The sequence below is a fragment of the Drosophila grimshawi genome, unplaced genomic scaffold (assembly GCF_018153295.1).
Source record: "Drosophila grimshawi isolate 15287-2541.00 unplaced genomic scaffold, ASM1815329v1 contig_311, whole genome shotgun sequence".
Classification (NCBI taxonomy): Eukaryota; Metazoa; Arthropoda; class Insecta; order Diptera; family Drosophilidae; genus Drosophila; species Drosophila grimshawi.
The window spans coordinates 14,750,978-14,778,696 of record NW_025063098.1 but is presented as its reverse complement, the minus strand read 5'-3'; the positions used below and the strand labels follow the sequence as shown (position 1 = coordinate 14,778,696).

Here is a 27,719-nt window from a genome sequence, read left to right as displayed (position 1 = left end):
GTTGGAGTTGCAAGCCAAGTCGGTTCTTCTCATGGGCCAAGTTCGATGAGTGCCTTGTGATGCAATGCAATGCAATCCCAACATTAGCAGCACGAAACCGGATTACTTACTTATCGCATAAATATTGGAGTGCTTCCTGCTCAGCAGTCGACGACGATTGGGTATGCCCACCAAGAAGGCAGCTGCATCATCCAATCCCAGCGCCAAACTCTTATCGTAGAGCTTAAGGTGGCGCCACCTAGCGCCAAAGTGCTGACTCTTAACCCGGTGGCGCGCTCCTATCCGACGTATCTGCAGGTCATTGTGGAAGCTGAAAGTGTGCTAGACTGTCTCTGTTCAAGTGTGACTTGCAATGGAAAAGCCTGGAATATATTAAAACATTCTCGCATTCGATGCATTGCTTATGCCTTATCTGTGCTCATTTATGTATAAAAAGCGATGCATTTTTGTTTTTCATTTAACTCAAGCGATAAGAACGTTGAGCGAGTTGGTGCGAGCCAAATGGAAAGTCTATCTCTTATATACTTTCGAAGCATTGTCTTATAAAGTTCGCGTTCTCTTTCTCTCTCCCTCTCTCTTTAATACGCTTCGAACGTATTAGTGAAGGGATATTTTTAGAATGTTATTTTTTTGTTGTAAGGTTGAAAACATATTGTTGAAGTTTACTAATCAGTTCAGTTTCTTCACATCTTGCTCTGTATCGTTTATACTAAAAGTGTAGAAATATTTCACTATTTCAGATTTTAGTCCCTTTCTTTCCACAAGCAACAAAAATAAATGTTTTAAGCAAAACTTATATTTTCGGTTTTCTTTTGCTCTTATCAAGTGAATTCTTGGCTATTGGAAAGTGATTCCAATCAATTCAGTTTTTGTATATATACCGTTAAACTGTGAGCTAGAAGTTCCAGAGCTGTTTAAGAAATTTATAAGTGCGCTTATATTTTTAATTATTAATCTGTTCACTTATCAATCATTTTTAAATATTTACCAAGTGTATATTTGTTTGTGTAAAACTATGTATTTTATTTATCAGGGAGATTTGCAAGTGCAGATATTAGTTGCTTCATGTGAGTGTCCAATCATTGACAAATAATTATAAAATAATATAAATATATTTATATGTATATATATATACTTGTATATGCATATGTTGCAGACAAAGAAAGAGATACACACAAAACAGAGAGAAAGATGATCGACTCAAGAACATCGATCTTTAGAAGAAGCCCTCAAACTCGTGGCCTTGTGGCTGATAGCTGCCGGGCACCAGCTGTGGTCGACGATTCTGCTGCACGGGCCGGGCCACAATGATGTCGTTGATCTCGTGCAGAATGCCATTGGTGGCGATCACATCGCATTTGGTGACACCAGCATTCTCGATCTTGGGCCGGCGATCGCGAGTGATGCGTAGATGCTGACCCGAGATCGACTCGATCGAGCGAACGAATGGCCAATTGGTCGGTATGATGCCAGCACAGCACACAACATCGTTGACGATGTGCGTCTTCACGAGTGCGACGAGATCGGACTGGCTCTGTGACGCCTTCGATTCGTTCGATTCGCTGAACTCCTCGAACACATCGTTCTTGGGCACCAGCAGCGTAAAGCTGTCGGATTCATTGGCCAGCAGATGGGTCAAGTTGGCCTTGCGCACCAGCTCCAGGAATTTGCTATAGTTGGGATTGGCCTCCAGCGATTTAAGCAGATTCTAAGCGGCGCAAAAGAAAGATTAGCATTAATTCGACTAGTTCTTGTACTTGTTATTGTCGAATCTTACCGTCTTGGGCACTGTGAGGGGACGATCCACCTGATGCAGCACGGAGCCGCAGCTCTCGTCATCGAAGTGGACCAGGCGGGCACAGTTGACGGTGGCCCGGTTCATTACGTCCGAGAAGAGAGCATGGGTGGAGTACAGATTGAGGCGAACATTTCCGCCCTCCAAAGTCGGCAACGAACTCTCTGCCAGATCACAGGTCTTGATCATCGGCTTGATCACATGATAGTTGAGGAACTCCATCAAGTCTGCGTTATTCCTCAGTGAACCCGGTTGCTCGGCAAGCAGACGTGCCCATTCCGATTTCTGCATCGCCTTGTCCGTGGGCGCAAAGATTGTGACATTGTCCATGTCATCGAACCGATCATCGAAGCCAGATGCCTCCAGAAGACCCTTGAAAATTGTTAGATTCTTCTGCGTCATCAAAGTGGTCATAGGCAGCGCCGATTCGGTGGGCAGAATGGTGTCAATCACATGGAGTACTCCATTTGTGCCCATAATATCAGCATCCACAATCTTAGCGACTTTGTTAATGTAGATCGTGGCCTCCTCGCTCTGATTCTGGGCACTTTGGGTGCGATTGAGCAGCAGTGGCTCACCCAGCAGGTTGTAGGCGGTAGTCTTGGCACCGGGCAGCGTCGCCAGCGAACAGAAGGTCAGATCCAAAATGTGATTCTTCAGTATATCTGTGCGGGGAGAGTCGGAAGAAAAATATATATTATTTCGCTAATAAATAACAACTTTGCTGAAGTATAAATAGGCTTATAAATATTAAAAATATATCTCCAATTAAACTGTGCTCTTTCTTCTTTTCAGAGTGGTATTGACGGGAGTTTTAAAACAAATGCTACTCACTGGAGGCACAGCCGCGTCCTTCCTTCAGGGCACGTCGCAGATGGGGTTCCAGCTTGTCGAAGGCCGCATCCGTGGGCACAAAGATGGTGACTGGCTTGTCCGCCTCCAGCAGGGCACTGATGTTCGTCTTCTCCAGCACGGTGCGCATGATGGACATATCGGCGCGCTCACGTATCAGATCCATAACGTTTTTGGTCAGGGGCTTGAGCACGCCACCGAGTGTGTGGATCAGTGCCTGCTCCGAGAGCTTGTCGTGCTTCTCAATGGGCACACAATTGGCTGCATAGCGATAGGGCTCCAGGCCGAGTGCCGGCGGCAATTGATAGCTATTGATGCGTATCTTCTGGCCGGGCAGCTCACTCTGCAGCAGCTTCTCGTTGGGCACATCCTCCAGCTGAACCTCGCCGAGCACCGAGTGCAGCTTGTAAATCGACGACTTTCCCGTTGCATCGGCCTTGCCATCATCCACATTCTAAGCGAATCTCACTGTAGGTTAATCAAACAGATGCAACCCTTGTAATTGCTACTCACGTTCTCCTGCTGATGCTGGCCGCGGTACTCCTGGAAGGCGGCATCGATGGGCGCAAAGATCGTTACCTTCTTGCCGCTGCCGCTGGCGAGCATGTCGCCCAGCTGGCCGGCACTCTTGGCACTCTCGATGAACTGCTTGGCGCCCATATCGGCGGCGGTGGCTTCGATATCCTTGATCTCGATCTTCTCGCAGGGTGTGGTGAAGTCGGCGTTCCGTGGACGACCATAGCCGTGGCAGCATTGACGTGTCATTGTCAGCGTCTTCTTCTTGCCATTTTGATTGACGCTGCGCAGAAAAATGAGTCAATGAATTAATGAATCAGTGAATCAATCGATCATGTGGCATAAGCAACGCTATGATTATTATCGCTGTTGCCCCACTTACATCTTGGTGCAGACGTGCTTGTTGGGTTTCTCGAAGCAGGAGTTCACGCTGAAGTGGAACTGGCCAAAGAGCGGCGAACGCACTTCGCTTCCAGCCCCATCACGTTCCTGACCGAAGCTGTCAACGGTGTCATCACCATCGGTTTCCGCGTTTGCGCCTTCGTTTTCCTCCTTCTCGGTGCACACATTGGGTCTGCGAAGAAATGTACAAATCTCAAATCAATTTTCTTTGCTAATCATCGAGTTTTCTTTTACAGAAGATATACGAGAATTACATGAACAACAGCAACATTATATTTAGGAAGTATTCATGGATTATAGCAGAGCTTAAACTGTTTAAAAATCTAAATTATTAAATTAAAAGCTATTAATTAATTGCTTATTGTTTGATGACCTGTTTTTATAATTTAAATATGCTTTTTACTGGCACCAGTTCAAGTGTTGTATCTTTACTTTCTATTTAAAGGAATCAGATGTTTTGCTTAATTATTAGTATTATTATGTCATTTATAATAATAAATTATATCAATATATTTAATATACCTAAACTAAAAATAACATTCATTCATTGGTTAAACAAAAGCATTCTCGAATTTTTTCTCGAAAATTTATACGCTTATCCAACTCTGTTCTAGCAAATAGCTAAATTCCATTGCTGGCAATTCCTTTCAATTATTATAGTTTGGTAGTCTCATTTTCTGACTTGCTAATACATTGTTCAATGTGCAGACTTGCAAATCAGAAGTCAATAGACTTTTATAGTAGACCCGTGCTGACACTATGAATGCGATATTACAGTTAGTCAGCACCCCATGAGTAGTTGTTATCTGCCACATCAATGTGGGCACTGATGAATGTTTGCGTTGCCAATTCGCATATAGATAAGTTTTGTAGCAATAGTAGTTAGATGGGTTGTTCGTTGGGTTGAGTATGAATTATACTATATACTCGTAGCTATATAGCTGCATAGAATTAACAGCCTAACAGCTTTGCCTGCCTTCAATTCAATTATTTGAATGTGTGCACCACAGAGAGACCCCATTGTGTGGGCATAGTTTTCGAAAATTCTCGGCTCGCAAATGTGTACTATATATCCATGGGTATATAAGCATATATATATATATATATATATATGTTGTATTTATTTACGTTTAGCGCTAATTTATCAATTGCTGCGTCTGACTTTCGTTCTCGGTTCAGCAAAAATAAAAGAAAAACACATCATGCAATGAGTACACGATTAGTTGATTTCACAATTTCGCTTTAATAACAATTTAGCAAAGTGCAAACGACATCTATATTTATACATATATATGTACTTATATAGAGTGCATTATATATAGTGCAGTTAAAATATAAAAATAAATATATATCCAATCAAGTTACTGACAGACCAATTAAAAGAGAAATCGCCGGGGCAACTTGAAGCCGAGTCGACCAATTTTGTCCAAGCACCTGTTGCACATGCGTTCAAGTGTATGGTCAAATCGCCATTATTGTTAGCAGCAATTAATCGCATTTCAAATTAAAAAAGTTATTAAAATAGAAAATTATGCATGTTTTGTGGCTTGGCTTGGCTTGGCTTGGATAAGTCAAGAGACATTACAAATCAAAATCACATTTAATGGCCCAAATGAACTTGACATTGTGCTTGTCTCTAATTGCCAAATGCCAAGAGAACGTCGAAATCAGTCGTGTGCAGCGATTGGGAAAGAAAACAAATCGACTGACCATAGCGAAAATGCTCTGCGACTTATAAGAGATTTGGAATATTAACAAAAAAAAACTACTTTAGGAGGCTACTTTGAAGCAGCTGAAAGCTGAAACACAAAGCTTGAGCGATTTGTATACACAATATTATTTCTGTTTACCAGAATAGAGAACACCTAATTAGTATTCTATTTGTCTCAGCGAGCAAATTACACAATTGACATTTATTTATATATTTGTTAAGAACTTAGAGCTTAGCCTCGCCAAGGTCGAGATATATATTCGGGAGTTTCAAAGTCGCCAGCTGCAAACTTTGCTCTGTGACACTCCATCAAGACTAATTCCGTTGAAAACTGAAACATGTTCACTGGATTTAAATCAATTTGAAATGTATCTTTCTTTACTTACACCTTTATTGGGCTTAGCCAACAAGATGTCTTTATGCTACAGATAAATACAATATTTAATTCAGTTTTAATCCTCATCAATTCTCATTTTATTATTAAAATGTTGGTTAATTTATTGTCTAAAATAATTCTAGATAATCGAAATGAGTTGGTTAATTCCTGAACGGAATTTCAACTAAACCCTTACGTCATAGAATCTAGAATACAGATCGATCATCATCATTAGCTATTTTTATGTGTCAAATAAATGTCTTAGAAAAAGCACTTGGCAAAATTTGAATAAGTCATTTTGATGTTATTTTTATGCTTTATTTTCTAAAACATGTTGTATAATTTTTTAATTTAAGTCGTAGAATAAATCTTTATTATATTTGTAGCTTATATAAAGACTTGATATATATAATATTGCACTCACCCCTTCCACCATGGCTCCTGGGTGTTGCCGAATCCGAAGCCACCAAAAGAGTTGATGAAGTCATTGCCAAAGAAGGGGAATGATTGCTGGAAGAATATAGCCGGATTGGGTGAATTCACATCCGTGGTGATGGCATCGACATCTGTGCGAAACAGTTTACCAATCTTATTAAGGAGTTTCCATTTAATTAATTCAGAGAACTTACTGAACGGCTTCGGGTGCAAGCCCTGGGTGGAGGCAGCTGCGGCTGCTGCTGCCACATCCTGGCGAGCTTGCGAATGCTGCTGCTGCTCGAGGGGCACAAACTCCGTGTCGGTGATGCCATCGCTGCCAAAGTTGCTACTGAAGATTGGCAACAGGGGCGCATTAGCTAAGGTGGCTTGGTGGTGGCGTGAATGCTGTGCCGTTAGCGGGACGGGCGGGGGCGCTGCCCAAACGCTCGCCACACGCTCGGACGGCTGAGCGTGTAGTGGTTCTAGCGGTGCTAGTGGTGCAAATGGTATGGGCGCAAACAGCGTGCGATGCAGCGGTAATGGTCGTGTTAAATGTTGCATAAAGCTGTCGATGAGCAGTGGGAAGAAGCAGGGGTGGTGACGCAGAGTATCGGTTAGTGTGTGTATGTGTGTGTGTGTGTATGTGTGTGTGTGTGTATATGTGTGTGTGGTGTGCTGAGCTGTGCTGTGTTTTGTGCCATTTCATGCAAAATCCACACCAGAGTCTAACTAAGCCCAAAGTTCCTTCATGCCCCACCATAATTCATATGCCAGCCATTGTTTCGCACATAAAAGAAGCTCCGGCCAGGCCCGACATTCTCCCTATATATAGTATAACGTATATAGTATATATATATATATATAGTATATAGTATACGGACTGATCGTGCTCATTGTTTAGTAATTGTTTTGCGCAGCATTTCTGTGAGCCGCATACTAATTACCTGACTTCATTAACTCAACAGCTAATTCCATAAAAATCAAATGAAAATCACCTTCTTTTTTGGACTTGGCAAATTTGCCAAAATTCCCCCAAAAAATTAAAGCAACAATAGAACAAACAATATTATTAATCAAACTGGATTTATGTCTCTCGTTTTTTTAGTGTTTGGCAATAAATACTACCAAAAAAAAGAAGAAAACACCTACAAAATATTTGGGCAGCCAAAACTTCTTCGAATGAGTCACGCGCACGCTTTGTGCAAACAAATGTCAGACAGCTTTCTATTGACAAAAGAAAAATAATAATAAAAAAAATAAAAACAATAACAAATGCTTTTGTTAGCTGACTTTTGCTATATACACCCACATACATTTATGTGTATATATAAATATTCAAAAAAATATATATAAATTTGTGTCTTTGTAAACTCTTCTGGACCTTTTATGTTTATCGCGTTCATTAAAAATGCCCAACGCGGAAGTCAATTAAAAAAATACATAATATAAAAAAATGATATATATATATATATATTATATATATATAATATGGCAAACATAACAAATTTTTAATGGTAGCCACGCTCAGTTAGCGGCGAGTTTTCTGAGAGTTCTGGTAAGGTTATTGTTACTGTTTTTTTATTTTTTTTATAACATCTTTATCTTGTGGCATGAGTCACGGACTCGCTTCTTGAACGAGGAATTGAAAGACGACGAGTCGTCTTTATTTGAAATAAATGTATGTGTGTCGAGCATATCACGAACTGATGTTTAAGCCGACTTCAACTTGGCTTGGACTTGCTGACATTTGGTAGTTCAAACAGCGACTCAACACCTAACCATAAACTTAACGAGAGGAGAAACTTCAAGCAGAATGGTTAACAACTGTTTTCAAGTAAATTGCAAATCGGGTTACCAAAAAAATAAATAAAAAAATAAACAAATAAAAACTCTTTCACTTTCTCAAGTAAATATGCAGAGATTTACAGTGTGAAGCTGAAGAAATTGTTATTTTCCTATTTTTAACACATTGCTATTAGAAATTGATGAGTTACTTGCAGTTTTAAGTTTCTAATAAAATTGTTATTTAATACTGGGGTCAATTGATTAATTATCAAAACACATAAACGTGTTCAATTTCTTAACTCATTTTTTTCTACAAATCTGATCGTGCTTCAAATAAACAATCATGTTTTCTATTGAGACGAGTTTTGTTTCTTACTTTATTGAAACTCAATTTGTGTTAATTGAAACTCGTGTAAAATGGATTCGAACACTCGTAAAACTTATAATTAAACAAACACAAAACAACTTCTGAAAATTTTCCGTTTGTATTTGAATGAGATGCATGTCGAATGCAAAACGTAAACATTTTCAAAGAAGGGACACATAAATAAATATAAAATTAAAAAAGAAAAAAGCACAGCGAAAGTTATTGGTTATAGTCGATGAGCAAAGGTTTAAAACCATCTACCATGGAATAAAATAAACAATTTGGAGAACCAACCCGGTTACACTGTGGATAGCAGCAGTCGCTTTTTGACCCAGTTTAGGGTCTTTAAAATTGCCGACAGCGCATTAAATTAGGGTGTTTGTGACTCTAAAAATTGCAGCTAATGAGTTGTCAAAGGGCAATTTTCTTTTGTTTTTTATGCTTTTTTTGGCGGAGTTTACTAATGAATGTTAAAATGAGTGAGGGCGGTGTTCAAGTTGTTAAACAAGTACAACTAAATAGTTAAGGGGCCAACAGCTTATTTATTTTTTTTTTGGTTTTTTAAGGTTGCTCGCTGTAGTCAGCCAAGTGTAAAACGGCCCAGACATGCCACAAACAACAAGCAGCAAGCAGCAAGCAACGATCCTAAGATACGAGCAACAATCAGCTGTCAAATCCCGTGACTGCATTTGCATCGCCATCTCTGGCGGATGCCCTAAAGTCGATGACCCACTTTGAAACTGCATTGTTCTCATCGGAATGGTTAGTTTGGTTTGGTGTTGCTCTTGCTCTTGCTGGTTGCTGCTGTTATTTGTGCAATGGCTTTCGCAAAAACTTTAACTGCAGGGTTAAATGTGCTCGGCGGCGATATTTGGACGAGATTCTCGCCACGTAACCCTCTACGGAACAATCTCCTTGTTACACTGTAACCACCAAACGGCAGTTGCACTGGAAACGAAGTTTCAAGTAGTTGGGAAATGCCAACAATACTGGGTATGCTTACGGTCAAACACCCTTCACAACAGAGGGAATTTTTGTGCACGCAGATGTAAAATTGAGGTCATCACACTGATTTGGCTTTCTTTCCGCATTTTCAGATATATATATATACAAATATATACATATGTGCGTGTTTATGTGTATTTATTTTAAATTTTTGCTACGTTTTGTGTTCTTTTGCGGTAGACTCAATTTTTTTTTTGCTCAGCTATTTGCGAATTCGCTTAACGCGCTTTTGTTTACGAAGTTAATGTTGCAAATGGTGAAATTTGAGCAAACAAGCAAATACGCTGCTAGAACAAATGTCATAAAAAAAACTAAACTGCCAATTAGGTGAGTTTTTATGATTTGCTAAACCATAAAAAACAAACGTTGGAGTTGACATGTCAATATTTAAAGTGCACGGAGTGTGGTTGGAACAATATGCGAAGAGGTTGCTAAATGCCGGGAATGTTCACTTGGCATATATGCAGAAGGAGTTGCCTGACGAAGAATCTAGGTAAAAGCAAGCTGAATTGGAGAAGACGCTGTAAAAAAGGCATGCATTATCCACGATTGGGAAAGTAAATAAAGCCAAAGTTGAATTCATAGACCAAATTGAGGGTGCGAGAGGATTTGTATTATATTTGATGGTACGATACGTGATAAATTAATAACAGTCATAAATTTGTATTCACTTAGCACGCCAATGTTAAACATCAGTTAATAGAGTTTTAAATGAATTAACCTACATTTAGAAATATTATAAATCCTGATTTTGTGGCAATAATTTGCCAATATTCGTTAGGTATGATTGAAATGGACAAATCAAAAGCAAGCAAAAGCTTGCTGCAAAAACGATATGAAATATGCATGAAATTTGCAATGCAAAATGACCAACACACAAAAACCACACACACACAAACATAAATAATTTGTAAATGTATTTTTTTTTTCATTTTCCTTTTTTTACTTACTCGCTGTAGAATGGCACCGCTCGAGCGGCACAGACTAGGAGCAGGCATGCCCAGAGTCTCAGCATCTTTGTCACAATATGTATTTGTCTCAAATACGAAATACACACTTTGTAGCTAGAAAACATAAAAAACATAAACAACAATAACAACAACAATAATAAACAGAAAGTTAATGTAATGAAGAAATGCACAGAGTTTCACTGATGCGAATGGACCAGCTGTGACTGACTGGGACAAAATATAAAACAGAAAATACTGGTTTTCCACGGCAAGCTGTCTGAGGGAAAATGTAGGTGAGTTTGGACAGTTGTTATTTGTTGTAATAGAAGAAAAATTTCCACTGTCCTCATGTGATAATTGCAACGTCAATCGTTTCGTTTCGTTGAATTACTCTCTGCTGTATTCGTATTGTCTTGCAAAATTGACACACATAACATTTTCATCCAAGCAAGTCGCCACTTATGAATCCTCTTCACTCACACTCACACTCACTCACACGTACACACACACACACACGAATACTAACAATTTACTGTTCGATTGTTCGAGTTGCTGAGACGATGTAGACGTTTAGAGCGGCAGTCGAAATGTAACTGGCTTAGAACGCACTCCGTCTGCTATTTATAAGCTGAGATCACAGCTGTCGCAGCGAAGCGCTTAGCGAGAGAGAGAGAGAGAGAGCGGCATTTGTATGATTGCCGGCTTGAGCTTCGGCTCTAAGCAGCGAACAGCTGTCGCTCTCTGCTGGGCCACAGAGAACATTTCGGCTCGTCAAATGCGAAATGCGTATAATAATTGTGAAAGTGCGCGACAGTGATAACTGTTTACACTGCACAACACGCAATTCTTTAGTGTTGCATGACGAATGTATTTCCTCTGCTCTGCTCATTAACTCTGATTATTAAATCACAATTAGGTGCAAAAATTCTATGAGTACCTCTGGTACACAGGTACAGGCAGCATCATGTGCGACTACCTGTTTGTCTAATGGGTGTTCTATTCAAATGCGCATTTGTCTTCGGTTATTCCACAAACATTATTGCTTTACACTCATCTTCGGTGCCTTATTAAAAGTCCGCTGAAATTATATTTGAAAACTGTTCTATTGTGCAGTACTAGTGTGTTGTATTGAGCACACACACACACACGTGTAAGTACTCTGTGAGTAGAGATTGTTTTTGTGGCAATTCCAAGAAATATGAGATGCCTGTTTGGTATTTCACTTTTGTTTCTTGTATACCCTGTACCAATAGATAAGCAAACCAAAAGAGTACGAGAAGATTGTGTTGCAGGTCAAATGTCACATCGTCATCTCATCTCTCATGTTTGAATACTTTTAAAAACTATGATTAGAAAATGAGGATTTTATTTTTAGATCATGTTTAATGGTAGTTCAGTTAATTGTGAGTGGTATCTTCTAGTCTAACTGTGTACACTTTGCAATTTACACTTGTTTTTTGTTAATTGTCTTTACAGATCATATTGTTTGTTAGTCATTGTTGATAAGACTGTGTTTCCCATTTTAAGATTTAATTTTGCCCTTGTCTAGATTTCGATGAGGCTTGTCGGCAGCTGGACTGAAATCATTAATTGTGAATGTCAAAGTTTTTTTTATTTGAAGAACGTCAAAGCTTTGAAAAGATTGAAATTATTATTTTGTGGTTTATACTATGGAAAAGTTTGATTATTTATACACACACATTAACATATGTAAATCGGTGAGTTTCTTTTTTTAAGGCGTGCAGGGGAATCTGTCAAAGATCTAACGAATTTCGTATTTTTAATAATAGTTTTTATTTCGATTTATATACCATACAATATTTACAATATTTAATTAGACACTTGTGCTATATATGTATGTCAGTATATATATAATTTTTGCATGTAGTTGTAATAAATTAATTGCAAGTAAATTAACATTTCGCTCTCACTTACATATCTTTATGTTGTGTGCGTGTGTGTGTGTGTGCGTGGGTGTGTGGGTGTATATAATGGATTTTTGAAAAATCTATTTTAGGTACATAAGTACTTATTAAAGTTTAATTTTGATTATTTTTGTTCACAAATAGATATACAAATAATTCAATTCAATTATCAACTGGAGCTAATAAATTCTCCAAATGCGATTTTAATTCGATTAACATTAAATCGCAGTAAATTTGATTAGCTTTACGTAACAGAGACTATAATTTCTGTATGTCTGAGTGTGTGTGTATATATGTGTGTGTGTATGTTTTAAATAATCTCCAGCCCAGCGATTATTTATAACATTGTCTTTGCCTAGTTTAAAAGGAACTTCCGACTGTCATTCGTCAAATGTAAATGAGGAAAGCGCTCGCCTATCTCTGCCACCAGTGCCGCTTACTCCACAAGCTCTGCAATGGTACATTGGTATGCATATAATAAGCATGGTCTATGGTCCAATTGGGTCCAACTGCATCTGCATTCCTCACCTGGACGTTTGCCCCGCATGCCAACAAACCCGTTTGGCGCACGCTTGCCACCAATGATATAGACCCAAGGCTGCTGCTGCTGCAATATATTCTGCTCCAGGCCAGTGGCGTCATCCAGTTCGCTCTTCTTGCCACGCACAGCCACGAATTTGCTGTTGAAGTCCGCGTAACGTTGCTTCTTGCCACGCACATCGTATGCCTTTTTAAAGATTTTGCGCCACAACTGGCCATGGTTAGTTCCATAAATGTTTATAAATTGCAATTTGTTAGAGAATTGAAGACAGGTGCGCGCCAAATTAGTTTCAATCATTAATTTGCACATGCATAACTCAAAATGAATAATATTGTCAATATATTTAGAAAAGGATTTTATTAAAAAAAATTAAATTATATTTCATATTTTCTTCATGAAAAAATAGCCACAATATATCAGTTTGTCTTTGTACGACGATTTCCTTTCAATCAACCAATTAACACAGTTTCTGGGCAAGATATTGACAAAATGCTACCCTAAACATCAAAATATTGTCTTTAGTATATTCGAAAACTTCTACTGAAAAATGTTTTTATGAATAAAGTAATTCTGTTATTTGTTGGCAAGAACAGCAGCATATTATTTTGGTCATCAATGACATCCTATCCAGATGAGAAACGAATGGTCCTCAAAACACTTCTGAGCTTTCTTGCTAAGAGTCGTTTTTCAGTTTATAATAAAAATATAGATGTAAGTCTGAAAGGCAATCTAATCTTCATCGGGAATATAAAATATGTGCATATCCGAATTCGTAGTAGATTGGCCATATTAAATCTGATTTAGTGATTCTAATCAAATTATGTTTTCCCCCTTAATGCGCTCATCTTCAGTTATGTGAATTTTGATTACCTCGGAGAGAGCGGCCCGCTTGTAATTTTGATGGGAGACATCTTTCTTGCCCCGCACGCCCACAAAGGAGTTGACAGGAGCACGTTTCTGCAGCAGTTCCATGGCATCGTCCTCATCCTGGGCGGCGGCGTCGCCTTCAGTCATTGTTGGTCGCTTGCCCCGCATGCCCGTGAAGCCGGTGGGCGCCCGTTTGGCCATACCGTTGCCGTCTATCGCCAGATGATCGAGGAAATCCTGTAGGATATACTCACGCACACGTTCCTCTTCCATGTGCTGCAGTAAATCCAGCAGATTGTTGTTGCTGTTGGGATTAAATTTCTTGCCGCGCATGCCAACAAAGGCCAACGGTGCCTTCTTGAGGCGTCGTCCGTTCTCATTATAATAGTTATCGACATCAACGAGGCCCTCATAGTCGAGCGGATCGGGCCCCAACCAATTCTCATCTGTCGATGACTCCAGCTCCTTCTTGCCGCGCATGCCAATGAAACTGTTGGTCGGTGCTCGCTTTACGATTTTCCTTGGTTGCGTCACAGTTCCAGGTGCTAAGGTACTGATGCCATCAACGTGCACGTCGCCATCCTCTGCTACCCCATCGATGTCGCCACTTGCGACTGCCACAGTCGTTAGCAGCAACAGCAGCAGTAACATTTTCTGATTATGCATTCTTTTAAATTGTTGTAGTATGCTTTTAGGCGGGCGATTCTACACAACGACACATAGATGGCGCACAAAATAAAAAGCGAAACAAAATAAACAATTTCAGATTAATTAGTGATTATCAATAGTTAGGTTTGATATATATACTATTTGTTGATCGGCTACCAATATTATCCTAAGACTCCATTTAGGTGCTCGCTAACATTCTAAGGGAAGGCTAAATCTATTTTATATGTATTCATTTGTATACAGTTTTCGACGGCTTTCTTCCTTTGCAGCAACATTTACAAAAAATTCCATAAAAGCGGAATTTACATATCAAAACAATATCCAAAGGCCACCTCTTGTTTTGTTTTATTTATTCTTTTTATCAGTCTGTGCTTGGAGCATATAAATATTGGCAGGCAACCATTAGCATTCACAACAGCAGCTCGATTGCAGTTGCCACAGTTCGCAAACGGCTAACTGTTGTTGGTGCCACAATTTATAGTCACACAAGCAAATGCTTGTGGAACACACACAAGGGGAGCCACCTTGGAGCTGAAAAAAGTGTTCCAATGCAGCTCTAGCCAGCTACTTGCCATTGATTATGCTCAAGAGTTGTCATCATCCTCGTTAAGCAAAATTGCCATGCAAATGCTGTGGCAACGCCTGGGAGGCACTCTCGATAAGACTGTGTGGCGTTGCACATCCAGCCAGCTAGGCAACTGGTGTCAAGAACAACACTAGCAACAATAATAACAAATAAGAAAGTTGACGCAACTCAAGTGGCGAATCTAATATACCTTATATTAAAAGCATTCTTCAATATGAAAGTTTGAAAAGTATAGAAAAATAATTGAGAAAAATAGTTAGACACTTTAATTTATAATTGAATATTTATTTTTATCGATTTTAGGGATTATTGTATGTGAAACCCATTTCGTTTTGATCAGCCACTTAGAAATGTTAAATTTAATGTTTTAAAACAAAAGCCAGGTGAAATTTCAAGGCTGTTCTACTTATTATGCTTAAAAAATTTGTTTACCCAACCCCAATTGGGGATTGTAGGCTGAGAATGTTTACCGCAAAAATGGGCACAAAATACAAATTTATTAGTTTATAGCTTCACAGCAACTTCCGAATCGCTATGCTTAATTATGTTATATTAACATACTACATTTAATCAAATTCGATTTTTCAAATCAATTGACAATTTAATAAACAATTTGTTGGATTCCTTAGTTTGATTTTCAATCATTTTTAAATGTTTTACTTAAATTATGTGCTTTATTTAATGATTTATATTATGTATATAATTTGTTATTTTAAATTTAATTTAGTAATAAGTCAACATACCCTGTTAGAGCTGTGCTCATTGAGGGTATGCTAACACTAACCATGCGCGCACAGGAAGCTGGAAACATGTAATTCAATTGATTGCCGCAGGCGGCGGGGTGGAGGAAAGTGAAGCAGTTGCAATCATCGTGGTGCATACAAAGAGGCAACACCAAGTGCCAATTGAATTGAATGCAAAAATGTATTTGAATTGAATTGATGTTGCATTTGCGGCAATCAACAGGTTGCCTGCAAACTCAAGCTGAACGGTGGATGGGTCCTCTGACTTATCGCTATATCTACTTAAATTTGTGCTTGGCTAAGCTTAAGTAAGCCGAGCTAAAAGTTTTCAAATACTAAACATAATAGGAGCGACGGCAAATGTCAAAGTACCAAACTGAACGCAATTTCTGAGCTTCAACTACTGTGCCCCAAAGTATTGGCCGCAAAATTAGCTGGCAGCAAAAGTGTGAAGCTTCCTGTTTTTGAGGCGCCGTGCACCCATCCTGCTAATGGGCGCCTCCTGCCACAGCATGACATGAAACTGACAGCAGGCAGTAGTCGAACAATGGCTTAGAAACAGGACGCAGTCAACAGTCCTCGCATGTGTCACCAACGTTAATATGGGCATGGGTATGGCCCAAAGCAAAGCTGTTAACGTGTATCTGTGTGTGTGTGTGGGCTGTCTAATTGTCTATGTATGCGTAAGCGTACGCGTATGCGAAGAGATTTGTGTTTGCTTTGTGCAACCCCAGCGGACACTTTAAACTGCCAACGGGCCACATTAAAGATGCAGTGCGAGATTTACATTTTAGCCAAGACGGCCAACAGAACGTGACACGGATATATTCGTGTGTGTGCGTGTGTGTGTGTGCGCGAGTGTGTGTGTGCGTTTGGGTAATAAAGGTCCATTAGCCAAGCAGACGACCCAACAATAAAAGCAAACACACGAAACAAATAATAAAACAACACTGAATAGAAAATTCACTTTTTGGCCGCTTTCAGTTTCAATTTGCCTGCGGCTTCAACTCGTCAACCAAAAAAACAAAAAAAAAAAAAAAAAAAAAATAGAACGAGCAACAGTTAATGCATAGAATATGAAGCGTGCAGCTGTAGCCAATTTCAAATTTCGATGGCATAGCAATCATGCACATTGATAATGCCAATATACATATATATATATAAATATTTATAAATATACAAATATATATGTGTACATATGTATTTATAATACATACATGGGTCACATTCGCCAATTGCTTCGGGGGCTAACTTATCAGCAAGCAGCCCAAAATGGGAAAACAAACAATGTGAAAGCCGAGTTTTTATAAATAATTAAATTTATATATTTCAAATCAAATTTTCCTTAAGCTACAAATTTGAATAACTCTCAGTCATGTTGACTGCATTTTGATTGCTTACATGAAAACTACTGTAAATTTCGAAATATTGATTTGAATAATAATTATGTACAACAAATATTTTGTTATGTTTTAATTCTAAGTATTCAAAAATAGCAAATTTCCTCTGCTAACAATGTAGCAAGCAAGTAAGAACGCTGTAGTCGAGTGAGCTCGACTACGATATAACCTGAAGCCAGCTGTTAAATATATTCTAGTTTTATTGGCGAGTTTGCCTTTAATTTTCCGAATGTGAGCAGGTCTGCAAGTGCACTCATTTCTTATCGCAAGCCCGATCTGACCCGAACATATACATCCAAGAAAGTGCTTGGACACAGGAAAAAATGGATATTCTCTGATTTCTTTTGCAAAAAACAGTATTTTATTATTGACTTTCATTTTGTTTCATATTTTCTTATTAAAGTTTCTTATGAAATCTGCAGAAAATTATAGAAATGAGATCAAAATGCGAATATATTTTCGACTATAAAATAAAGCAAACTTGATCAGTGCCGGGTATACGAGAGCCTATCTTCCAAATTTGAAGTCTCTAGCTCCTATAGTCTCTGAGATCCGCGTATTCGCGACGGACATGGCTATATCAACTAGACTGTTGATCCTGATTAAGAATATATATACTATATGGGGTCGCAGATACTTCCTTCTGCCTGCCATTTTTACCCTTTTGCATTCAGAGTATAATAACAACGGAGTAACACAATACAGAATACACATTCAAATTTTTCTGATCCCTTCGCTTATCATGCTGCTTGCCTTTCATATATATTTAAGATTAATATAACTTTTTGATAACAACAAATACAAATCTTTTCAAACATATAAAAAATAGATTTACATTTTTCGTGAAAAGCGAAAAAAATATAAAATATTTTAAGACAAACCGATTGACTTTACTTGACTTTTTTTTTTAAATTAATATGTAACAAAACACTGAATAATAAAAAAATATGTATACATTGACATCGAATGATAATTACTGGTTAAATAGCTATAAATTCATTTAAAAAATATTTTTTCTATTCAAATTCAATAAAGGGTATTTATAAATATGTAAACATTTCTATGAAATTATTTAGAACTTCAAATATACCATTACACCTAAAAATATATATCTCTACAAACTTTCAAGTATCAGAATTGTTCACGCCAAAACACTGAGAATTATAAGTCTGACAACAAAGCGCAGCAATAATGATTTAATTAGCCACTGAAATGCGAACTCATCTTCCAATTTTAATTGGCCACAATTAGCTGGGATCGAGCAAGGGGATCCTAAGCTGCGTGAGCACGACACGAGCATAGGAACACAACAGCCGACAAAGTTGTGTGAATGATTTGAGTATCGTTCTCGGCCCGTGTTTAGCCTCACTTATCAGCAAGCCGCTGCCGATGATCGTTCAGTTTAAGTTTAGCTTTCAAGCGAAACACACGGCTTGCCTCTGCCTCTGAAAGTAATACGAGTAGTGAATAAAACGTGTGCATAGTGTTTATACAATCCCATATACATATACATATATATATATATATTTATATTTATGAACAAGCATATCTGGAGCACTGTTTCTCTGGGAGTGATTGTATATGGCATATAAATTTTCACAAACAGGCTAAGTGTGACTGATAGCAGTTTAAGGGGCTTCCAGGTGAGCATGAGAATTGTGAGAAAAGATAGAAAGTACTGTTATCTTAAGGGCAAAATCAGTTGACCTTCTGTTGAATGGAAATCTCGCCGGCCGATCATTGCCACAGCAATCAATAACAACAAGCCGCTATTCAAAAACAAAAGACATCCAGCTGCTTTCTTGCCAGTGAACCCTCCGGGAACCATGGGGGACTCTGAGCCTCAGTATGGGCTTGGGCATGCAAAATAATTGAATTGGGTCAAATGTTTAAAATGCTTGACTCATGTTGTGAGTTCGCCTGACGCTGAATCCCATTAAAAATGTGCCTTAGATTGTGTTGTTCTTGCCGCTACACCGAGTACTACGTGAACATGATGAGTTCCGTTTTGGACTACGGTTAAATTATTTTTGGTTTTTATTGTTGTTGGTGATTGACTTAATTTTCGGCGCAAGTCTGCAGCGCTCATCCAAGTTCAGGGTCGGGACTTTACAGATCATTTAGTTCACACTCAATTAAGTACACGCATTTCATTAGCTTTGCCACAGTCCAGCAGATTCCGCATCAAAATACATATAAATTTACATATTATATAGTAGATTATAGCTTGGGATTTACGAAGCATAATCAAAATGCCATAAGATTGAATGGGGATCAATAGGTTTCTGGTAAATTACATCTGGGGCAGCTGGCAGATAGATTTATACATATCTTTTGGTGATTTACTGTGGAGATTTGCTATTGACTTCCATATAGAACATTCAGATAAGAAATCTTAGTATATTTCTCAACTCTGCTCAACTCAATTTCAATGTGTTCATTTTTGAATTCAAATATGTCTTTCGTTGGTTATTTCTTTTTTACTATCTGATATATTTCGAGTCTCGAATCGAGTTCAGCAGAAGCTTCACTGTGTCCGTGGAGTTTGAAGGTTTCAGAATTCGATATTAAATAAAAATAACACTTGAAACGGATCCGGAAAAGAAATATATTTAAAAGAAAAACCAAATTGTAATCAATTCATATTTTATTCAAAGAATTTCTGTAAACACAGTTTGAGTGAATTCAAATGTGTTGACTGGAGTATTATTTGTTCACTAAATTTCGATAATCACAGCTGTATGATAAAGTTGACAATAATTGAATTGAGCATAAAAATGAGAATCTGTTATGCGCAAAACACACGTACATACAAACATACATACATACATACATACATATATGTATATTATGTATAGAATCGTGCATTAAATTACAAATATTGGCACTTCTCATGTTGCGATAAGAGCTCGTTTGAGAACTGTCTGTCTGAAATCGCCAGAGTGAACTGAGCTGCGAAAACATTTCGTTATAATTTCGAAATAGCTGCACATGAATTAAATAAATAAAATCATAAAGTATATTATTGCACGTCAAAACTGTGCTGATAAAAATATAACAGTTTTGCTATTTTCCTAAAACAAAAGTCACATGAATTTATAATTGATTTGTCAACCGAGGCGTTGCATTAAATTATTCGATTTTGTTTGCAAAACAAACACAGATTTTGTTCACTTAGCTGTCTGTCAATCAGTCGGTCAGTCGTCAGTCTGCAAAGAACTGACATGCGACGGCAACGATGTCAACTAAGTAATTGAACCATGAACTTGAATTGAGGCATCTCATTTCATTTCTCAGCTCTGAGATATTTGCAGCCACACAAGATTTCGCTGGATAACTAGTGAATATGCGTTATAGGAAGCGCCACAATTTTGTTTCCGGCAGCAATATTTCGGAATATTTTCATTCTGTGTGCTTTGAGCAGGAAAAGCAATGAAATTCCATAGGGGAAGTAGACTTCCTTCCTGTAAAATATTCAAATTCAAACAAATTGTGTACATTTTACTTGTGCAATTGAATAGAATAGTCAAATATTTAAATACTTTAATTTCACCAAACAATTCACACAATAAAATATCACTGTAAGCGTAATATTTCATTTTTATCTCGACACAATGCAAAACCACATTAAATAAATGCACTCTTTTGCCCCGAAATACAATTCGATCAGCATAGTAAGGCTAGGAAATAACACTGGGAACGAACCACTAACTGCAAAAACTATAGTGGGGTCATAAGGTCAACATAGCTTAAAAAAATAAATCGGTTAAAAATTGTAAAGACTATAAATTGAGCGACTATTAAGTGTTATTAAATCTTTTTCTTTTTTTTTTGACTGTACTAAGAATTTAATATAAATTAGCATTCAGTAATTTGCATAACTTTAATAAAGAAATCTTATTCGCCAACATTAACCAATTAAAAACTGATTTATTAACAATCCTTATAATAATGTGTTAGCCACATCCAGAAATATATTTACCAATCAACGTAGAATACAAGTTCTACAAGTTCTTTCTGACGTTACAATTAATTTAACGTCTCTTTGATCGTAAAAAAAGAGTTTTCGGGCAGACAAATTTTTCTGACTTAAGTTAAACGGGACCAAAAACTTTAAATGGACTGGTTGTTTAGTACTTAATTAATAATTCAGTACTTTGTTGGAGCTTTCCTGATAATTCGTGTCCATATTCTTATTGATTTGAGTGCTCTCAAAACTGAAGCGAAAAGAAAAACAGTGTCACTCGGCTCAGATGATATCTGCTTCGGTTACTGGTTCCCCAAAAATAGTCTCATTTTATTTCTAGTTCAGGTAATGAATTTTAATCGGTTAAGTTCGGCGAACGGTTGCAGTTTAAGTTTGAGAATATTTTAAAGACTTGGTTTAATTTGCTCAGAAGCTTGAATACATTTTTTTGAGATTGATTTAAAATGTATAAGCGTATACTTAATATAACTCTTAGGCGACATATATCGGAAATAAAAATTGATTTAAGCTTTTACCCAATTTTATCGTATCACAATTTTCTTGAGCTGTTATTTTGCGATATCTGAATATATAAATTTCGATTAAGTGGAAAGCATTTGTACATATTTAAAAACTATAAATAATAAAAATATAAAATAAAAAATATTTGTAAAAAGGAATGACAAAAATGTTTCTTCCATTGCAGCATCGACATTGGTCAGCATGCATTTCATCAGTTGTTTTGTGGCAATCTTGACGTTCACATTAGTTGCTGGAACTGAGAGCACTAATCGCAACTTTACTGTGGATTATGAGAATGATCGATTTCTGAAGGATGGACAGCCATTTCGCTTTATATCCGGCTCGTTTCACTACTTTCGCGCACATCCTGAAACCTGGTCCCGACACCTGAGGACAATGCGTGCCGCTGGCCTCAATGCAGTTACAACGTAAGTTCACATACAGTCATGGCCAGGTAAATAGCAAAAAAGAATAGAAAATAGAAATATTGAAAATTAAAAAGTCCAGGTACTTTAGTCCCAATAGCTAAATCAGTGGGTATTTTCCTAGAATCCTAGAACAATGGTAAGAAATCTATAAAAAAAATAGTTGCATTGAGCAAAAATGATTCCATTGTTCTATAAGCTTGGCCATGGCTGTCAATGACAATTGATTTGGCATTTGAATTTGAAATTGCCACACATATTTTCTATGCAGATACGTGGAATGGTCACTGCACAATCCGCGCGATGGCGTCTACGTTTGGACGGGCATTGCGGATCTGGAGCGCTTCATCCGCCTGGCGGTGGATGAGGATTTGTTGGTGATACTGCGTCCGGGTCCTTACATATGCGCTGAGCGCGATATGGGTGGTTTTCCCTACTGGCTACTCAAAAAGTATCCAGGCATCCAACTGCGCACAGCCGACATAAGTGGGTATTAGCCCGCAATCAATTGGCCAGGTTAACTGATTCTACTGCTTGCAGACTATCTCAGCGAGGTGCGCATCTGGTATGCCCAGCTAATGGTTCGCATGTCACCCTTTTTGTATGGCAATGGAGGACCCATCATCATGGTTCAGGTCGAGAACGAGTATGGCTCCTACTTCGCCTGCGACGTGAACTATCGCAACTGGTTACGCGACGAGACCCAGAGCCATGTGAATGGTAAGGCAGTGCTGTTTACCAACGATGGACCCTCTGTGCTGCGTTGCGGCAAGATTCAGGGTGTTTTGGCCACAATGGACTTTGGCGCCACCTCAAATCTTAAGGACACCTGGGCAAGGCTGCGACGCTTCGAGCCCAAAGGTCCACTGGTTAATGCCGAATACTATCCCGGCTGGCTGACGCACTGGACAGAACCAATGGCCAACGTGAGCACAGACTCAATAACGGGCACATTTATGTAAGCATCAAATTTTTGCTTTGTTTTAATTTTAATTTGGATATTTTTGTCAAATTTCTACTGTGAAACTCTTGAAAGGTTTGCTGGAATTTCGTGGAAAACGCAAATGATTTTCGAATGAGAAATATTTTTTTGAGCTTTTTTTTTTACTTAAACTTAATACTATCACTTGCATTCATTGATTCTCCTGTTAAACAGTTTGATGTGGCCTTAAAATGATTTATGAAACATTAGTGAAAGTAAATGAAATTTAAAAAATATTTTCTAACAAATTATTATGATATCCTTGAATCTTGCAGTGATATGCTGGAGAGTGGAGCCAGTGTCAATTTTTATATGTTCTATGGCGGCACCAATTTTGGTTTTACGGCGGGCGCCAATGACAACAACCCCGGTAAATATATAGCGGACATCACCAGCTACGACTATGATGCACCAATGACTGAAGCTGGTGATCCAACGCCAAAATACATGGCACTGCGTCGAATAATAAGCAGATATTTGCCATTGCCGGATGTGCCGGTGCCGATGCCAGTGCCGAAGCGAGCTTACGGCAAAGTGCGATTGGTCAGCTGTTGCACGCTGCTCTCTGCGGATGGACGGCAGACACTCAGCACGGGCGTTGTGCGTGCCGCCAAGCCACAGACCTTTGAGGCACTGGACCAATATTCCGGACTGGTGTTGTATGAAGCCTGGCTGCCGGCGCACTTCAAACGGGATCCGAGCGTGTTGTACGTGAACGGCTTGGCGGATCGCGGCTATGTCTATGTGGACAATGAATTTGTGGGCATACTGGCGCGTGAGACGCCTATCTATGAGTTGCCGCTGAGTGCCAGCTCGGGTCGCCAATTGCAGATACTTGTTGAGAATCAGGGACGCCTCAACTATGGGGTGCAGTTGAACGACTTCAAGGGCCTCACGAAAGATGTGCGCCTGGACAAGCAGGTACTGACCAACTGGAATATGACCAAGTATCCACTGGAGTCGTATGATGACCTGGAGAAGCTCATCGCCCAGTCAACGGAGGCGGCAAGCATTGGTTTCCAGGAGCTGAGATGGCCAAGTACGATGCTACGCTCTGGACCAGCTATCTACCATGGATCTCTGAGCATCGATAGTGCGGATCAGCTGGCGGACACATATCTGGATATGTCCGACTGGGGCAAGGGTATCGTCTTCTTGAATGGCGAGAACTTGGGGCGATATTGGCCCCTGGTGGGACCGCAGATAACACTCTATGTGCCCGCGCCCGTGCTCAAGGTGGGCAATAACCGCTTAATCGTGGTGGAATATCAACAGGCGCCCACATCAATGGAGCTGGAGTTTCGGGATACACCCATTCTTAATGGCAGATCTTAAGATTAGCTTAATGTTAGCAATTAAGTGCATCGTACATCATGTAAATTTATCTGAATTAACTTATTTTTTCTAAGGCATTAAAGTCGGGTGATGGCTTCTTTATCCCTTTGTAAAACTTGCCGCTCAAAGACTCATTACGGCCACAATCACCGGGAGACACACATGTGACCTTTGTGTGTGCGTGTGTGTGTGTGTTGGTGTGTGTGTGCCTGTCGCCTTGCCAAATTAATCCCAAATGATTGAAGTCCACAGAAACGGAAAAGCTGATGAACTGAAAGTCACTCAAAGTCCAAATTCAACGTCTTGGCTCGTTGCTTTTAGGGCTCAAGTTTAAATATGTGAGTACATAAGTTTAAATATGGCTACACATATGCCACACATAGACAAACATATTTCAGTTGGTTGCTTGTAAGTTTTGCTAGATATGGTTTCGATATATAATGATGGCCTCTATCAAGCGATACATTTTTCTTAGATAGATATGTCTTTTTTGTTAGATTGATATGGGAACCAATAAAGCAGTCAACTATCTCTAAAAGGATTCAAATAATATGATTTAAAAATAATTGAAAAATAACCAATTGTTATATATATTCTCAACATTTTTAGTATGGTTTAATATGGTTTCCCGATATCTGATGCCTTTTGTTTTTAATGAAGGAAGCCACTTACTAATTTCGACAAAATATCTGCAGGACAAACAGCTCTGTTTCAAACCTGATTAAGTCTGGAAGATATGAGATATGATATGATATTATGAACATCGATAGCCTCCAAATAGTCAGGCGTATTTTAAAGCATTATCTCCACTAATAACATACCAATATTTATCACAATTCTTGATAAACAATCTAGTCCTAAATCCAAAATGCTAACTGTCAAAAAAGGGCTTATTAATCGGCTTTTACTTTTTAATATTTAAGTAGGTTATTTACGATGTAAACATAAATTAGTTCTGTGACTTGTGGCGACAATAGGATTTATTTTATAAGCCCGAGGTAATTTTAAATTAATATAATCATTTTACAGAAAGATGCTGCCTTACTCTACTTAATATAGTATTAATGCGAATAGAGCTAAGTGGCTGCCCAGTCCATGGAACGGCTCCCCACTTGACCATCTAGCTGGCATTATGAGCCCTCCAGCAACAGTTGCTGATGTGCTTGATGTTCCGGTTAATTAGTGAGCTCCGAGATTTAGAGCCGTTAGACATTCGTTTTTAAAGCATCTTTTAGGCGCAGCTGCAACACGAGTACCACCCACACACACGTGCACAGCATGTGTAGATGTGCTGTGCAAATACTTGTACATTTCTATGCTACTTGCAGCTACATATATGTATATATATGTATATATTTATGTACTAATTGCTACTGTTTGCTGTCCAAGTTGACATACAACAAGTTAAGGCCCTGGGGCTGTTCTAAAGCTTCACTTCATGCTGCCTGTTTCTAGTTTTTACATGGATTTTGATGTGAATTTAATTTTTTTTCTTTTTTGTAATGCTTGGGGACCCTCTCTGAGGGTGTACAGAGTGTTGCGTGTGACATATCACAGCACCGGATGTGAGTGCTTTTCAAATGGCCCCGGCTCGCCGAGCCATGTCATAATTGTGTCTCTCCATTGATATTGCGTTTTATTAGCTTCTGCCGCCGGCTCAGGTTCAAATGTCAACCAATGTTGCCAACTATTTATAAAATGTCAATGCATTTTCAACAGTGGCCAGCGGAGGATTCTTTAGAATTATGCTAATCGTTTTAGCTCCAGTTAAAAAAGTTGCCCTTGCTAATTGTGTAAAGCGTTGTAGGGGAAAATTACAAGCTCATTAATATATTTATGGACTAATTAGTGCATAATCCTAGACAGAAATGCAGGCAACACACACTTTTATAAAATATGTCTTTTTTTATTTCTTATATTCGTTTTACCATTGAACAACAAATTTTTATTTCTTTGTTTGGCAATGTTTTACTTAAGAATATTCTAATCTTATTCTGAAGTATATAATTTGAAAACCAAATCAATATGATAATTATTTTTTTAATACATAAACTTGAGTAACTTTAAATATTTCAGGGGCATTAAAATTATTCAGCTTATGGAATTAAATTCGTTTGCAGCACAACTATTTGGCCTCATGGAAAGCAATGGTGCATGCCCAAATTTTATTTTTAGCCACTATTCATTATTCTCTTGACCAAGAAAACTTTTGCTGTTAATGTTAGGCACAAGCAAGAAAACTTTTTGAGTTGTTTCATTTGGTTAACACTTGAAAGTGGACGCTTAATGTTTTTCTTCAATCAATCACTTTCAATCAGTCACGCAACATCAGTCAGTCTAAGACACAGTCACATATTTAAAAAGATGACTTGTGTCTAAGGGAAGATTGTGTTGGAAATTAAAAAGTAAAATGTCCAACTTGAAAATTAAAAGAGATTTTAGCCATTTAGCTTTAAACATGTTTTTTAATGCCTAACGATTTTCGATTAGGCAAAAATAAGACCTGCTCTCACTAAACAAATTACACATATTAAATTTTGATCAAATATTTTATGAACAGTCCCACATTTTAGGATACAAATTCACATACGAATATTCTTGCTCGCACAAATTGCGTTTCTTGTATAAAAATTATGAATAATGCACTTACAAATGTAAATTGTTTAAATTTCAAACGTTTTCCAAAAACTCCTTGTGATTTTGTTGAAGCTGAATTTGTTTTTTTTTTGTATTTTTTACAATTGCTTTTATGTTTTGTTTTGCGCGCGCTGAACGAACACGCCGAGAAGTATGCAACAACTGAGCGACAGATCAAAGCAGCCATGGACTTTATAGATGCTCGACGCTGGCCGCCAGCGAAGAATACAAATACAAGCGCAACTACAAATTGCTGATACGCTTCGTTACACACCCGCACACACACACACACACATCTAACGCGCACGCAAGATATGGCAACGACAAACACGAAGCAGCTCGACTGCTGTTCGGGACTCGCTTTCAACGTTGTCCATTTCGTTCGTGCATATCAACAATTGGTCGAATAGAAATTCAACGATACTGCGTGGGACTCATGCATGAGTATGTGTATATGTGAATGTGGAGGGGTATGCGCTGGTATTTGTGTTAGTCCGCTTTCATGTGAGCTTCACTTTGTTGGAAAACAAAAAAAAAAAAAAAAAACAACGGCGTAAGGAATAACGGAACAACGGAATAACGGATGCATACTTTTTGGTAGCGGCGCGAAATTGAATTGAACGGAAATTCTTTTTGCATATGTGAATAAAACATTAAAAAAGTAAAAATTGGATGTGCCTATAATATGCATACAGGCCAGTATGTATACATGCCACAGTAATATGCAATGAGGCAGTATTTGTTTTTTGAAATTAATGAAAAAAATCTCTTTAACAAGTTGCCAAAACATTCAAATGCATAATTGCATACATTTATAAAATGTCATTATTTGCAATTGGCAAATACAACTTTGAACTGTAACTTGCATTAATTAAGTAATCATTGTTAGTTCAAAATATTAAAACAAGCACATAATATATGTGCATATATTTTATGATAATTCT

At 38.2% G+C, this 27,719-nt stretch overlaps 3 protein-coding genes across 6 annotated transcripts; 1 reads left to right on the top strand and 2 right to left on the bottom strand.

Annotated features, from left to right (window-relative positions):
* Positions 1 to 998: 998 nt before the first annotated feature.
* On the bottom strand, positions 999 to 10,745 carry LOC6567765 (transforming growth factor-beta-induced protein ig-h3). Of its 2 annotated transcripts, none has more exons than XM_001994191.3 (9): positions 10,703 to 10,745; positions 10,177 to 10,290; positions 6,282 to 6,634; positions 6,077 to 6,218; positions 3,546 to 3,737; positions 3,161 to 3,446; positions 2,630 to 3,101; positions 1,778 to 2,460; positions 999 to 1,708 (listed from the first exon to the last, which is right to left on the bottom strand). In XM_001994191.3, exons 2-9 carry the CDS (start codon positions 10,239 to 10,241, stop codon positions 1,217 to 1,219), a joined length of 2,685 nt encoding a protein of 894 aa, XP_001994227.1. In that variant the 5' UTR covers positions 10,242 to 10,290; positions 10,703 to 10,745; the 3' UTR covers positions 999 to 1,216. The 2 variants fall into 2 exon arrangements, with proteins under 2 accessions (XP_001994227.1, XP_032595656.1); XM_032739765.2 differs by having other exon boundaries at positions 6,282 to 6,418; positions 10,703 to 10,741.
* A 1,208-nt stretch (positions 10,746 to 11,953) lies between these two features.
* LOC6567766 (tachykinins) lies at positions 11,954 to 26,937 on the bottom strand. Of its 2 annotated transcripts, none has more exons than XM_032740108.2 (4): positions 26,789 to 26,937; positions 13,513 to 14,214; positions 12,630 to 12,852; positions 11,954 to 12,551 (listed from the first exon to the last, which is right to left on the bottom strand). In XM_032740108.2, the coding sequence occupies exons 2-4, from the start codon at positions 14,173 to 14,175 to the stop codon at positions 12,538 to 12,540; spliced, it is 900 nt and encodes a 299-aa protein (XP_032595999.2). In that variant the 5' UTR covers positions 14,176 to 14,214; positions 26,789 to 26,937; the 3' UTR covers positions 11,954 to 12,537. The 2 variants fall into 2 exon arrangements, with proteins under 2 accessions (XP_032595999.2, XP_001994228.3); XM_001994192.3 differs by having other exon boundaries at positions 12,630 to 12,828; positions 26,789 to 26,924.
* On the top strand, positions 18,312 to 24,256 carry LOC6568003 (beta-galactosidase). Of its 2 annotated transcripts, none has more exons than XM_043215123.1 (5): positions 18,312 to 18,358; positions 21,581 to 21,824; positions 22,093 to 22,307; positions 22,362 to 22,779; positions 23,079 to 24,256. In XM_043215123.1, exons 2-5 carry the CDS (start codon positions 21,598 to 21,600, stop codon positions 24,136 to 24,138), a joined length of 1,920 nt encoding a protein of 639 aa, XP_043071058.1. In that variant the 5' UTR covers positions 18,312 to 18,358; positions 21,581 to 21,597; the 3' UTR covers positions 24,139 to 24,256. The 2 variants fall into 2 exon arrangements, with proteins under 2 accessions (XP_043071058.1, XP_001994229.2); XM_001994193.3 differs by lacking the exon at positions 18,312 to 18,358 and adding an exon at positions 18,451 to 18,550.
* Positions 26,938 to 27,719: the final 782 nt, after the last annotated feature.